This window comes from Mytilus californianus, unplaced genomic scaffold (assembly GCF_021869535.1).
Source record: "Mytilus californianus isolate M0D057914Y unplaced genomic scaffold, xbMytCali1.0.p SCAF_6, whole genome shotgun sequence".
Lineage (NCBI taxonomy): Eukaryota > Metazoa > Mollusca > Bivalvia > Mytilida > Mytilidae > Mytilus > Mytilus californianus.
This window is the reverse complement of record NW_026262712.1, coordinates 46,024,626-46,040,504: the sequence shown is the minus strand read 5'-3', so window position 1 is coordinate 46,040,504 and position 15,879 is coordinate 46,024,626. Positions and strand designations below refer to the sequence as shown.

The 15,879-nt window shown below is 31.9% G+C and overlaps 1 protein-coding gene and 1 long non-coding RNA gene across 3 annotated transcripts in view; one reads left to right on the top strand and one right to left on the bottom strand.

The window, feature by feature from the left end:
• LOC127706456 (uncharacterized) overlaps positions 1 to 5,264 on the top strand; it is a 348,407-nt gene extending 343,143 nt beyond the window's left edge. Inside the window, exons 3-4 of one of the 2 annotated variants that reach the window (XR_007984468.1) lie at positions 4,037 to 4,189; positions 4,630 to 5,264. This is a non-coding gene — a long non-coding RNA (uncharacterized LOC127706456). Of the gene's footprint in view, positions 1 to 4,036 lie in introns of both variants that reach the window. The other variant, XR_007984467.1, reaches the window with a different exon arrangement.
• LOC127706427 (ER degradation-enhancing alpha-mannosidase-like protein 2) overlaps positions 1,541 to 15,879 on the bottom strand; it is a 25,093-nt gene continuing 10,754 nt past the window's right edge. The window contains exons 5-10 of the mRNA XM_052211057.1: positions 11,329 to 11,540; positions 10,375 to 10,516; positions 9,250 to 9,374; positions 7,840 to 7,984; positions 6,983 to 7,104; positions 1,541 to 3,554 (exon numbers count right to left, since the gene is read on the bottom strand). Coding sequence (XP_052067017.1) covers positions 2,502 to 3,554; positions 6,983 to 7,104; positions 7,840 to 7,984; positions 9,250 to 9,374; positions 10,375 to 10,516; positions 11,329 to 11,540 — 1,799 coding nt within the window. The 3' untranslated portion in view covers positions 1,541 to 2,501. The remainder of the gene's footprint in view (positions 3,555 to 6,982; positions 7,105 to 7,839; positions 7,985 to 9,249; positions 9,375 to 10,374; positions 10,517 to 11,328; positions 11,541 to 15,879) is intronic.

Below are 15,879 nucleotides of genomic sequence, written 5' to 3'. Positions count from 1 at the left end.
AATATAATGATAACTTCTAGGGGCGGATCCAGGATTTTGGAAAGGGGGGGCGTAGTATGTAAAGTTCGCCGAGCGGAGTGAGGCGAAATTTTTTTTTACCTTTTTTGGGATAAAAAACATAAAATAAATGTAAAATGCACATTTTTAACGATTCCTGACGTGGGGCATGTATATTTTATAGGACATTTTTGATTCCGCATTCTCCCCATTAATTGTCTATTATAAAATGATTGAAAGGATCCAAAGCTATGTACTAATATATTTGATGTGGGATTTGTCAGTAAAAAATGGACATTGAAAATTCTCATTTGTTGTATGGTTAATAAGCATAACCTCACAGATTTCTTGTTGTAAACATGATATACGGCTATTCAATGAAGTTTATAATACGACCGACACGAACAAAGACAAACAAGAAATTTTTATCCAAATGTTTGGTTGAAATGTTTCACCCAACAAGGGAAGTGAGGGGTTCCAAATCAACCAAAGGCTACGAATGAGTCTGAAAATCAAATGCCAACGAAGTTGTGAATGACGGTCGACAAATGGAGACATAAAGGCCACACCCAGCAGGCAGGTTGCAGTTGGGCCTTGAAAAAGTATTCAGTATATCAGTTCGGCGAAACAGACATTCCGGTCAGATATGGGATTTACATGCAAACCCCCCAAAAAAATTACGCCCGTTTTTTGTTCACCACGTTCATTTAATGCCGAATAATTTTGTTGGATTTTTTTTTCTTATTTCAAAAAAGGGGATAATTGTTTTCAATACAGATACGGCCAGAACTTTTGTTTAAGGCAAAAATCAGGGTCAAAATTTGTTCTCTAAAATATCTCAGACTGCCCTATCAAATCAAATGGTCCGTACCTTAGACTTTAAATCTATCTAGAGCTTACTGACTGGGGATCATTATTCAGCAATGTTATTAATTGGCTGGGGCGTGTGGGGTTACACATATTTTCGTAGGTGAATAATATTGCTTTGGAACTTTTTTTTTTCATGAGAGTGTAATAGAATATTACTTTCTGTTGAGTGGAATTGTGAAATAGAAGTCAATACATTCTTGCTCAATCCTTTGACGCTTTGAAGGCGTCATGCTTGTCATCCTCAGCCTAAGCAATGTGTTACTGTAATTTGAATTTCAAAGTGCATGACTGAGTGTCGTTTTTTCGACGTACTGATCAACTCCACCGTAGCGAATCACACGACTTTAACATAATCAATAATATATTACAGTAAATACGAGCGAAAAATATCTTTATAAGTAAAGAATTGTCGCATAACAATTAAATACACTGCCGGGAAATGGCAAAGTTCACTAAGTCTAGTCTGATTAATAATTTTACAAAAAAAAAAAAAAGTTCAGGCAAAGGGGGGGCGTACGCCCTCTACGCCCCCCTCTGGATCCGCCACTGACTTCATTTGGACTCTTAGGAATAGTTGTCTCATTGGCAATCATACCACATGTCCTTATTTTTTTTATCAACTATTCAGTTATTTATCATTCCATTGTGTAAATATTATAATTCAAACAAAATGTATGTAAAGTATAAACTTTAATTTATAAAAATAAATCAACAAAAACAAAAATATAAATATACAACATGTACAATATTTCAACATAACTTAATAGAGACGACATTGAGCATAGCATTATATCATGTATATGGATAAAGTCACTGGAATGTTTGCTCCATAGGAAATTAGCTCTTCAATTGTGAAGTGTGTTATGGAAAAGACAGGATTTTCAGAATTACATTTGACATCTTCTTTTATTTAAATTGTTGTAGCAATAATTTTTCAGTTTTTTAGACTGAATTTATTTATCTGAATTCTTGTCTTATTGACTACATTCTATTTAAAATTAAATGTCAAAGAAATCCATCAAGTGTAATTTCAAAGAAAAGGATACAGATGGATGTTAAAATGGATCTGTCTTGAAACCATCTTAAAAAAAAATAACCCAATTTGACTTAAAATGGGTGTACTTTATATACATCTCATTCTGAGTTATATATATCTTTCAAATGCTTTACAACTCCGAATTAAAGCCTTATGTTACAAAGATCAAACAACAGAACATGTCTTAAACATCATACTTTCTGGATAATGGACAGAAACAACAAATTGGACTAGTGTTTTCCAACAAATATTTACCTAGAAAGTGTACTCCTTGTAGATTATCATGATTATAAAATGAATATGTGTGCTCTATGTTTATTCATGCAGTTAGAGACAACTTTTCAATCCAATAAGAAAATAATTTTCTGTAAGTTTCTCTTTATACCTTAAATAAATATTCAATGTTATCAACTATTTCGTTTTCTATTTAGACTGTTTTGGCAAGTTTACAGGACACTGTTACATTTAGAACCACACCATGATAGTTGCTTTGAATAATAATAAAAAAAAACAACTTTTTCTTCATTAACGAAACATAAAAAAACGTCTTAGGTTGCATTAAAATTTCAAAACTCGTATAAAATTTATTGCAACAGATTTAATCTTCCTCGAACATCTCCCCATTTACAGACCATCTCATGTGAAACGGTTGAGCATTACACATCATAAGTTCAGGTTTGACTTTATAAATATTAGAATACATTTGCATTACTTGGTATAAGTGATTCACGTCTGGTATCCACTCAGTGTCTTTTTTATCTGCTGTTATTTCTTTACCTGACAATAAACTTAAAAGCTGCACTAATGAATTCAAATTTGTTTGAGATGTCTGTTTTACCTGTTTTGGTAATATTGTTAATTCTTTAATTGCAGTGTTACTATTTTTAGACTGATTGTCAGTACTTTCACTTCGTGAATGTTTTGATTCTAATTTTTCACTTTTAGTTAATTCTGGATTTTTTAGATCAATGTTCACTTGAATTGAACTATTTGTGCTTCTAACATTATCCAATGTAACACGGTCTAAACTTTCTTTTTTATTGTCTAAACCATCTTTTTTAACATCCATATTATTTTCACTCTTTGAAAATTTTTCATCATTTACATTTCTTTCCTCACCATTTTCTTTTTTCTCATTATCATTTTTCATATAAATACTTTCATCTTTTCCATCTTCTATCTTTTCATTTTCTATATTCTTATTTTCGACTATATTTTCATTTTTTTCGACTAATTTCCCATACTCATCAATAGTTCCTGTTTCTCCTTTTAATTTTTGACTTTTTTCTTCCTTCTTTTGCTTTAAAATTAACTTTTCTCCAATTATTGTTTCTGTTGAATCGAGAATATCCAACAACGACAAAAGATCTAAGTTATCATGCATTTCCTGAAGTATTGCATCATCTTCTTTTTTAGCAGCACTACAACAATACACAGCTGCAGAATCCATTGGATGAGCTTCTGTGTTAAAAAAATATCCTCCTGCATCAATTACACATTCTCCATTAGGGGTCTGTATAACTGTCCCTGAACTACCGTTATTGTGAATGAAATTATCTGGGTCAAAGAGAAGATACAAATATTTTGTTGTCTCTGCCAGGAAAAAACTCTCCATCCTGTTCTCAAGTAGGTGATTATTGACATCTTTAACCTAGAAAATAAAAATAGATTTGTGTCAAAGTAAATGATACACGTCTACACATCTAAAGAAATACAAGAGTGCACACGCTGAAATGTCTCGCCTTCTTTACTAATCATTGATATTATGTTGATAGTCCTAAATATAAAGCTTTACTACAACTATCACATACACTTAACATGATCCAAGAAAATGAGGTCAAGGTCATATAAACCAAACAAGAAATACATGTACACCTTACAATTATTCAATACACTAAATATTGTTGCCCTATTGTTTATAATTTCTAAGATACAGATTTAACCAAGAAAACTAAACATTGACCAATGAACCAAGAAAATGAGGTCAAGATCAGATGAACAATGCCAGACAGACATGTACTACAGCTTGCAATCCTTCCATACAACAAATATAGTTGACCTATTGCTTATAGTATTAGAAAAACAGACCAAAACACAAAAACTTAACACTGAGCAATGAACCGTGAAAATGAGGTCAAGGTCAAATAAAACCTGCAAGACTGACAGGTACATCATAAAATATTTCCATACACCAAATATAGATGACCTATTGCATAAAGTATTAGAAAAAAAGACCAAAACTCAAAAACTTAACTTTGACCACTGAACCATGAAAATGAGGTCAAGGTCAGAAGACACTTGCCCGCTAGACATGTACACCTTACAATCATTCCATACACCAAATATAGTAGACCTATGGCATACAGTATAAGAAAAACAGACCAAAACACAAAAACTTAACTATAACCACTGAACCATGAAAATGAGGTCAAGGTCAGATGACACCTGCCAGTTGGACATGTACACCTTACAGTCCTTCCATACACCGAATATACTAGACCTATTGCTTATAGTATCTGAGATACTGACTTGACCACCAAAACTTAACCTTGTTCATTGATCCATGAAGTGAGGTCGAGGTCAAGTGAAAACTGTGTGACAGGCATGAGGACCTTGCAAGGTACACACATACCAAATATAGTTGAACTATTGCATATAGTATTAGAAAAAAAGACCAAAACTCAAAAACTTAACTTTGACCACTGAACCATGAAAATGAGGTCAAGGTCAGATGACACCTGCCCGCTAGACATGTACACCTTACAATCATTCCATACACCAAATATAGTAGACCTATGGCATACAGTAAAAGAAAAACAGACCAAAACACAAAAACTTAACTATAACCACTGAACCATGAAAATGAGGTCAAGGTCAGATGACACCTGCCAGTTGGACATGTACACCTTACAGTCCTTCCATACACCGAATATACTAGACCTATTGCTTATAGTATCTGAGATATGGACTTGACCACCAAAACTTAACCTTGTTCACTGATCCATGAAATGAGGTCGAGGTCAAGTGAAAAATGTCTGATTGGCATGAGGACCTTGCAAGGTACGCACATACCAAATATAGTTATCCTATTACTTATAATAAGAGAGAATCTAACATTACAAAAAATCTTAACTTTTTTTTCAAGTAGTCACTGAACCATGAAAATGAGGTCAAGGACATTGGACATGTGACTGACGGAAACTTCGTAACATGAGGCATCCATATACAAAGTATGAAGCATCCAGACCTTCCACCTTCTAAAATATAAAGCTTTTAAGAAGTTAGCCAACGCCGCCGCCGCCGCCGGATCACTATCCCTATGTCGAGCTTTCTGCGACAAAAGTCGCAGGCTCGACAAAAACCTACTTAAATCATTTAAAGATTTCTTATTGGTACAGAAATAAGTTAAATCATAAAAGCAGACTTTTTATTTTCTAATCAAGAGATTTGTTCTAATTTTGTTCTGTTCTTTTTCTTTTTCCTTTTGAGTGGATATTATTCATACTCATTACACTTTAACCTAAATGTGAATCTAAAAGTATCTGGATGATTGTTAAATTAACATCAAGCAATGACCATTCATCCATGCCTTGAATTTTGTAAAAAAAAAAAAATTAGCAAACTCCGACTTGATGACTTCACAGATGGTTTTTGTGGCAAATAAATAACTTTGTACTAGTTTTTGTAAAATTAATCCTGGACAATTTGTTACAGTTTTTGTAGAATTTGCATATTTCTTGTCTGAATAATTATCTTCAAGTGATTGTAGCTTAAACTAATATAATCTCAAAACTTAATCTCCAAAACCATAAGACAGCATCATTGTACAACTTTAATAGACTATCTTCATATTACCGACTTTTGACTCCGGATTATATAATTTGTCGACTGGTTACCTTGGACATCATGGTACTCGTTCAAGTAAGAGCAACCAAAATAAGTAAAATCAAACATATAATCGGTGTAATTTGAGGGGAAAGTTTACTGTTTTCCGATGATTTTGTAGTGAAAAAAAAATATTAACCAGGTAATTTTCCCCCAAAATTGTACCGATTGAAAGCTTGGTTTTACTTCTTTAGCTTGCTCTTACCTGACTTGGTACCATGATGTCCAAGGTAACCAGTCGACAAATTATATAACCCGGAGTCAAAAGTCGATTATATAAAAATAGTCTATTTACTGACATCAATGAAGAACAGCTTAACAGTCCATGTGACGTAAATGAACATTTTGAATATGTATATGTTGTGTACAAGATGTAAGTTTGTACAAATTATAATTTGTACAGGGTTTTTGTACAAGTTATAAGTTTTTTGGCACATACCTTTTTGCATCAGATGATAAAAGTTTATCTTCTTAAATTAATCAGCTTAATGTCTTAAATTCAAATTTATATACTTAAACATAACATTTAGTGCTTTTCTCCCTGTCTTTAAAATGGAAATAAGGACACCTGAATCGTTTAAAATTGATTTTTTATTTTTCTCCTTATACCAAAATCATATCCATAAAAAGTCTATTTGTGTTCTTATAATGTTTTTTTTGTATCAATGCTCAGTATTAAACTGTATCATGTAGTCATAGAATTATGACAGAAATAAGCGAAACAAAAGACTGTGTGCTTGTATCATCCATTTGTGTTAAGCGGTTCATAAAACACTAATAACTTGTACAAACATTCTGTACAAATTATAATTTGTACAACATTACAATTTGTACACAACATATATAAACAACAACATTAAATATAACAGTTTACAATCATTGATAGTGAAGTTCATATGAATGAATATTCTATTAAATGTTTTTTTAATCAATTCAATCAATGCTATAATTTGCCAGTTGCCATCAGTATTCAAAGGAATATGGGTAATTTCATTGTTTGTACACTAAAATGACAATAACATTACATGTATGCCATTGGTTGTATATAAATTGTTCAGGATGTTGTTAAACGATCACAACTTTTTGGTGTCTGCTTTTTTTTACCCAGAATGCATTAGATTCTGAAACGGCAAATTTGGAAATGCTGATGACTGTTCTGACTGGTAACCCAAACTATCATCTATCTATACCTACTGTAGCATATCCACACTTAGTTTTAGTTGATTGTTCTATAGCCTCTATAATATCTACACCTATATCCAGTAGAAAGGGATCCTTTGTCGCTCTATACAGGTACATCACACTTTCTATCAACTCTGAAATAATAAATTTAATCAAGTAACAACGCTGTCAAATCATGTGTTATTCACTAATGACTTTAACCAAAATACTTGTGATCAGAAACTGCTTCATCTTCCTGAATTCAAGTTTTCACTTCTGCATTATAACAGTATACTGTAAATTCAGAAATTATTGTGAGGTTTTTATCAATGTGAATAATGCGACTGGGTGACTATCGCAATAATAATAACTCACATTCTGATATCTGTTACATATATCTGTATACAGATTTTCCTGATATTCAATAACTCATCTCACATTTTTGTCCATTCTTCAAAAATCACAACAATAAATGCATGCAATAATTTCTGATTTTCAGTATTTGTTGCAGAAATGGACCTGTTCAGAAATTCAACTTCTGCCACTGTAAATTACATTGCACAGGCTTGACCAATCGCAACATACAAAACATTTATGTTCTAATAAAATTCCTTCCTGGTTATTACTTACTCTTTCACTATTTTTCTCTTCAATATTTCATGATTACTTTGTATATATGAGATATTCTACAGATCTGTTCAGTTCAGCTGTTCATTTTATTTCAACTGTATATATAAATTTCTAACATATGTTGGACATATACACAGTAACAACATTTAAAAGGATATGATATCTCAGGCCTCTTATAAATTTCTTTATATTACCAAACAATTAAGTCCTAACTATTTCTAGAAAAAGTTTTTTTATAGGGGATCCAATTGGCACATTACCTGGTCTGAGAGGATATCCTTCTCTCCCTTTGTGAGCCTCATTTTTAGGAATATTATAATATTCTGGAGTAAATCCATACTGTTTCCAGACCTGATGGAAATTATGTAATGTCTTCATTGCTTGATCATTTTCACCAAGCATACTCTGAAATAAAAAAAAATAAAAAAATAAATAATTCTCAGTACAAATTTAATTTATCTTTTCAAGCAAGCCTTAGAACTAGGTACACAATTCAGGTATTAACATGATGATATTGTTATTTTCAAAACTGTGACAAGATGAACATCTCGATAATTACAATTCACATTTTAAGACATTCTTTTCGCCAGCAAAGTTTTACATCAACAGATTAGAGAATGGAATTGAAAGTCAGTTGTCAAAGATTCACAATAACTAATGTTCTGATTAAATTCTGAATTTACACTATACAACACATGGACATAAAAGGCATTCCCTTTTCAACATGTTCAATATATATAAACTTTTCCCTATCAATTTATACAAATTTTTAAATTAAAAAAAAATTAAAACTTTGTAAATATTTTACAACTTAATGAAACCTCAAAAATCTGTTTCATTCAATTACTGTAATCACATTTCACAGTTTGAAAATGAAAGGTTATGAATAACATTGAATAGTTAAGCAACACTGTTAAGGAAAATTCCTGTGCAAACTGTAGAAGCATCATGGTTTCCTCATGATATTACTTGCAGTTTGTAGACTGTAAACTTAAGTCTTGGAGAACATGATATATTCATTAGTTGTAATTGCATTGGACTAGCTTTTAATAACTGTGATTACTCTGATATGGGTGCTTTTTATCTATTGTTTTTATGTTAGTTGTTTTTGTGTGTCGTACCATTCTTTTGAGTTCAGCCAATTGCAACTGATTTCTACTGTTTTGTTGTACTGTTACACCACTGTCAAGATTAGGGGAGGGTTGAGCACTAAAAATCGTGATTAACCCCAAAACATTCTTCTTGTGCCTGTCCCAAGTCAGAAGCCAGTATTTTCAGTGGTTGTCATTGGTTCATGTCTGTCATATTTATTTTTCGTAAATTGTTTTCAAATTGTTATAAATTAGGCCGTTAGTTTTCTCGTTGAAATGTTTCACATTTTTTCATGTCTTGCATTTTATAGCCAACTATACAGTATGGGTTTTTCCCATTGTTGAGGGTCACACTGTGACCTATAATTGCTTAAATCCACTTATTTGAACTCTGGTGGATAGTTGTCTCATTGGTTATCATACCACATCTTATTTTATATTGGAGTTTCTACTCTGTTCACTACTGTCTTAAGAAGAATCTATTTTCAACTCACATCTTACCATTGAACAAATTGACATTGCTAAGAGTCAATGAAAAATACACATAACATAATTATGACACTTTATAATAATTCATACCAGAATTCCAGGCCAATATGCATCTAGAGATGTAAACATAGGTAGAGTTATTCCCCCTTTGTTCATGTTTGCCCACATATACCAGTCATCTCTCTTCAGATATTTCTTTACAGCTGCATGGTATTCTGAAAAATGAATAATCAATTTGCGTTTAGCTATAAAATATTTTGTATGATATTTTTTATCATTTTTATAAAATACCCTGCCCTTAAATATAATTGATAAGCATGCTTGCCTGGAGTGCAGGAAGGTGAAAGTTTATATCCCCAATGTCAAACCAAAGATTTTAAATTTTGCCTTACGATGGACTGTTACCTTGTGAACTAGCACAAATAAAATTCAGCTCAGCCTGTTGGTCAAGTACAAAGACAAATTCAGTTTAATATATTGTATTAACATGTCCTTACTCTCCATATGATTTGTGCCATCGATACATAATAAAAATTTGGTAAAAGTATAAAAATTGAAAAACATAAATAAATAAACATAATTTATCCATCATTATTATATATTTAATATGTTATATTCATTCATTTTTTACTGATGATATAACAATTATTGGCAGTTTTCAATTATGAAAAGAAAGTGATGCAGTACATTTTGAAGAAAGAAGCACTTACATGCTTTTTGCAATGTGTGCTATATTCCTTGCATTTAAATTTCTTAAAACTACAAATCTGCTTTAGTTTCATAAAATAATTGTTAAAACCTTGTGTATATAATTTACAAATTGTATTTTTGATGACTGTATCTTTAAAAAAAACAATATTAAATAACATAACACACTAGACACTATTTATTTTTAATATACACAAATTCAGGTAACCTGTATCTTTCATGGCTTACACCTGGAAATCAAACTCTTTCCAATCATGCCAATGATGAATACATAGCACTATCATTTAAACATATATAATTTATTCATAGTACATGTGGTTTGTTATTTTAGTACTAGATTCAGAGATCGGTATAAATTATTTAAGAGTGAATTGGTAAGGAGGCTTGAAACAGACATATAATGAAATCTTGTGCAAATCTTCAAATTAAATCTGTTGATCCAAAACTGTAATACGATTTAGTTTTAAACATTCTTTTCGTATATAAGTAAACAAATTTCACACAAACCATGAAACATATCTACGAGTTCAGGAATGTTAAACATAATGCCTCCTTTAACCAAATACTCAAAGTATGAATCTATTCCACCACCAATACCAAAATCAACAGCAGTCCATTTTCCTGTCTTTACATCCACATGGTTTCCTACCTATAAATATTGTTCAGCAACATATATATTATTTTCATGAATACAATACATGTACATGATCAGAAAATGTCAAATTATTTGTTCAAATTTTAGAGGCAGGAGGAAAAATGTGGCTTGCTGAGATTTTCTCCAAAGTACAATTTCTACAATGTACATAATATATTGTTTTGATCTGCCAATTTAAAAATCATGATCAAATCTTAAATCTCCTTTAAAATCATTAATTAAGGTGAAAATGATTTTTTTTTTCCAAAGTTATATTTCAAATTCAAACTAATTAAATGAGCTGGAAATAATATTCAGTTCTGTTATTAAGTTGTAAAAAACAGGTGAGAAATGTGTGAGTTTCAAACACTTATTGATAAATTAGTAATAATTGCAAATAATGAACAAAACAATATTCATCAAAATGCCTGTTTTTTTTCATATAATATGATCTAATATTCTACATTTAAGAATAATTTCATTCATTCGTGAGTATAAATTTTAAATTTAAATTCATGACACAAAAATTATTAATTATAAGATAATGTCACAAAAAGAATTTGACTTCAAATAAAAATTCTTTGATTAAATTGTACTGAATGCTTACAGATTCTTGTTTCAATCTAAAATACACATAACTTTTCCAGGAACCATTTTTGAATTCAATTTGAGTCTTCTCACATTTCTTTTGATGAATGAAAATTTAGACATGTAGCGTTAATATAGAAAATATTATAAACACTTAAAGAAAAAGAGATTTATAAGGTTTAATGTGGTACTGGTATTACTGTTTCATAACTTTTATCAATAGTTATACTGAATTTTACCATTCCAATTGGAGAGCGAGTATTCCAAAGAGCTCTAAGTGCTCTCATGGCAACTTTTTCAAAAACAGGATCTCCTGTGAGTCGACTAAGTGTTCCAAATTCAATTAGAAATGTACCAACACCAGCAGTACATGTTACAGTTGTCTCCCCTTTAGGTACACCATGTCTTAGGTTTACTGTTCCATAAGGCATGCCAGTCTGTGTATCAAAAGCTAAAATTATAAAGAATATCAAATAAAGCATGAAATTAGTGCTATGTACAGTACTGGTGTCATCAAAGTCTGAACAGTGTCTTCCCTAGAAAATTTTTCATGCATGGTGGGTCCATGGTGGATTTGCAACGCGGCGAGCAATGATTCTTTTTCAGAATTAGTAACACTACATAATTTATATGTTTAAAGCCATATACCAATCTAATTGCTTTATTATAGGTAAGTCATGGAACTTTAAAGTATTTATTACAGATGAGAGGAATTAATGAAAGACCTTATAAACAATAATAAAAATAATCCAGTCTGCACTAGTTATTTACAAATTAGTGTCATGTACACATTATTTTGTTGATATCTTTCTCCGTTTCAGCTTTCCAAAGTTCACCACACATTTTTCAAAATCAAAATCTTCCTCCTTTGGTCCTTCAATTGATATATGCATTAAGCAATTCAGCACTTTTTGGCATAGTCTGTTTCTCAAAGGTGTTTTAACTCTGTTTAAACATGAAAAACACCTTTCACAATCAGCTGTTGAAACTAGCAAAACAAGACCAATTGCTGCATACTTAGACAGACATGGATACAAAGTTCTAAGACAGGCAACTTTGTTCATTGTCTGCCTAAATGTCATGTCTTTAGATTCTTTCACTAACAGTGTCCTCAATTTGCTGATAGAATGGTTTCAGCAGCAACAGCAAGTTGTTAAATAAAACTTTGAATGTCATCATTGCTTCACAGAGATTTTACAGGGAACAATAAAAAAAAAGTTTATTTGCGTTAGAGACGACATCAAAAGTTCAATGTAGGATAAAAAAAACTTAATTCACATAGTTTTTTCACTGACCCCCACCCCCTCTCTTAACTTACTTTGGGAAAAATTGATTGACCAATATGGATATATGTAAAATCGATTTTGGATAAACAAAACTTGCAGCAATTTTAACCCCCACCCCCAAACTATTTGATTTAAGTTTTTTTTATCCTACATTGATCTTTTGATGTCGTCCCTTAATTACAGAAGTCGTCAATGAAGAATACCTGACATACGGATGAAATATTTGGCAATTACCTGTTTGGAAGCTAACTGACATTTTATTTCATGAACTATTTTTTTTTAAATACATTCCTGTCCGATTTATTTATAACGCTTCATAATTGTAAAAATCCTATCTTGCCGAAGTGAAAGAAAAATTATATTTAGCCCCACTTGTGTAAAAAACGGCAAATGAATCTGCTATGTGACCCATTGAATTAAAGATAGAACAACACTAGTTTATTAAAAACAATATTTCCGTAAATAAACATGTATGTTATGAAAGTTTTTCCATCATTTCATAAGACACGTCTTTTTCTCAGCCCGTTTGCTGTGATGTGTATTCTTTGATATAATCAATCAACCCCGACTAATCTAAAAATAACTGATTGTTGTGAACAATCAAAAAATAGTTCATCGATGTAAATATACATTGATATAGCTGATGAAAAAACTGCGAAACTTTATTTAAAAAAAAGTTTTGTTCATTCTCGGTGAAATTACGTTAGTTTTATTTTATGATACCAGAGACTATACCAAATTTTAAATTTCTACTTTTTAAAGATCACAGTAAAATAACGATGTCAAATACCCGTTTTTTGGTGAAATTTATACTGGGAAAATGTTAAAACTTTTTATTTAGCACAGAAAGATATGCATTGGAGATTAATCTTACTATTTATTTATCAGCTTACTGGCAACTTCTATTATGTAACCGAAGTCTCGATGTGCAAATGTATACAACCAACTAATCAAGAAGGTTGTAAAATCCTGGCATGCGCGATGTGATGCATCCAATTATCAGTCGGATGAGTTTAAAACACATGTGGAGTGTTGTTACTTGTCACTTCACTTTCAAAATATCGATAATAAATATTTTACACAGTTATTATTTTCACACATAGCGGGATGCATCTTGGCAATGATGAAAGAATGGCGGTCGAAATTTATGCGTAGCGGTACCACAATGCTTGAATAGCCTAGGGAAAACACTGAGTCAAATTAAGTAATTAGGTTTGGATCCAGTTTAACTTTTTTTAACAGCCTGTGCGAGACCCTCATGGGTATAGTAGGGTGCCCAATGTCCAAAAAGTCCTCTAGTTAACGAGTTTAAGTTAACGGATAACACACGGCTGATTTTTTTGCACATTATAGGAAAATCATTATATTTTACAATCATGATTGTCGTCGTAAGTTCCCGTGGTCACGATTTTCTAAATTTCGTGTTTTTATAGGGTACACCCAGATACCGTATTGTACGGGGAATCTTTAACATGAAAAATAAAATTATTGCGTACTTTGTTGGTAGTTAAAACAGTACCTATAATATAGTTTATATATTAAATATATCATATAACGAAATCGAAAAGTATTTAAGTGATTTTGATATAAGTATTTCAGCATTTTAGTAAGAGTAAAATTTTACCCGAAATTTACCCTATTTTCATCGAAAGCAAAATTATTACGTGTATCATCACAATATTTTTTACTCTGATCTAAGCAATAAGACACAGTGCATGTGTGTGCCAAATTGCATGCGTGAAATAAAAATCGTTTTGAAGAAATTAGCAATTAAAAACACAAATTAAGTCAACATTTTGGTATTGATTAAACACGGATTATCTTGTGTCATTAATCATTTTGTTGCTTACACTATTAGGTCATTAACAAGGACAGAGGTCACTCAAAACATTACTCTTTTTTGCTTGTTGTGTGGTTGATTTATTTGTTGTGAATAGCCAGCTAACTTTGTAGATTGTCACTTTGTTCGGCGAAATCTGTTTTGTGTCTGTTTTTCAAAACTTTAAACTTTTTATTGAATAAATATTTTGTTATAATTGTAGTATAAGAATCAAATCGATCGGTTTTGTTTCACACCGGGAATATGGCACATCAAAAGTCTTGTATGATGTTTTCGACATAAATCCCTCCGAGGCTCTGTGGGAACGAAAATATACCACCGTTCGTGCAACAAAATAAAAACAGGTACAACAGACAGCAACCAACGACAACCGTTGAATTGCAGGCTCCTTATTTTGGACAGACACATACAGAATTTAGAGGGTTAAACATGTTTGTGATCCTTCAACCCTCCCCTGACCTGGACAATGGTATAACAACACAGCATAAGAAAAATCTGCTGAAAACAGTTTGAAATGGCTTGACTTATCAAATCGGCATGAACCACAAAAACAACTAACATGAAGACAAAAAAACACTAAGTACCGATATAATAGTACTCGCCGTTAGGGTAGAACATTTTATATTCTGAAGAAAGGAATGGGGCTGGCGGCGCGAAAATTTATTTTCACTTTTGTACACATTCATATCCTCAACTATCCTGCATTTCATGTTGAAGAGTGTTCATTCTCATCCTTTCTTGTGCAAAGTCAATTATTTCAGTTCATATCAGGCCAAGTAATTCATTTTCAAAATCCTCATTCCCTCCCTGTTTTCGAAATCAAATGGGTGTTCCCTTACTGAAAACTAATGAAAGGACGTCATCAATAGTCTGAGAACCCGACCGTGCGAGGGCTGTATAGCCAGTCAAAGTCGTTAAAAACTTCCATCATCATAGTCTGAGAAATGTATGATCATAAACATCATTACCGTAAAAACTAGCTTTTGTTATAAATCAGGCCGTTAGTTTTTTTTCAAATGAATTCTTTCATTTTTTTCATAACTGGCCATTTTATAACCGACCATACGGTATGCGTTTTTCACATTGTTGAAGGCCGTACGGTTGCCTATAATTGCTTGCGTCCACATCTCCTAATTTTTATATTATACAACAAGTTTTACATAAAATTAACACTATCTATGTTCCATGTAAATGAGTTAAGGTCAGATGAACTCTGCTACAAAATCATGTATACCTTGTTACCATTCCATACACCAAATATATTTAACCCACTACTATCTGAGACTGTACGGACTTGACCGTGAAATTAGGTCGAGGTCAGGTGAATCTTGTCTGACGGTCATGACTTGACCACTGAAACTTAACCTTGTTCTGATCCGTGAAATTATTTCGATGTCAGGTGAATCATGTCTGATGGTCATGTAGACCTTGCAAGGATACCATATATTAGTAACCAAATATAGTTATCCTAGAACTCATGATAATTGAGACCTTCACATGACGAAAAAAGCTATACAGTTTTTTAGCAGTCACTTAACCATGAATATGAGGTCAAGGATATGACGGAAACTTCGTAACACAATGGATCTATATACAAAGTATGAATCATCCAGTTCCTCTGCCCTCTGAAATATAAAGCTATACAAACAGTTTACGGTGTTGCA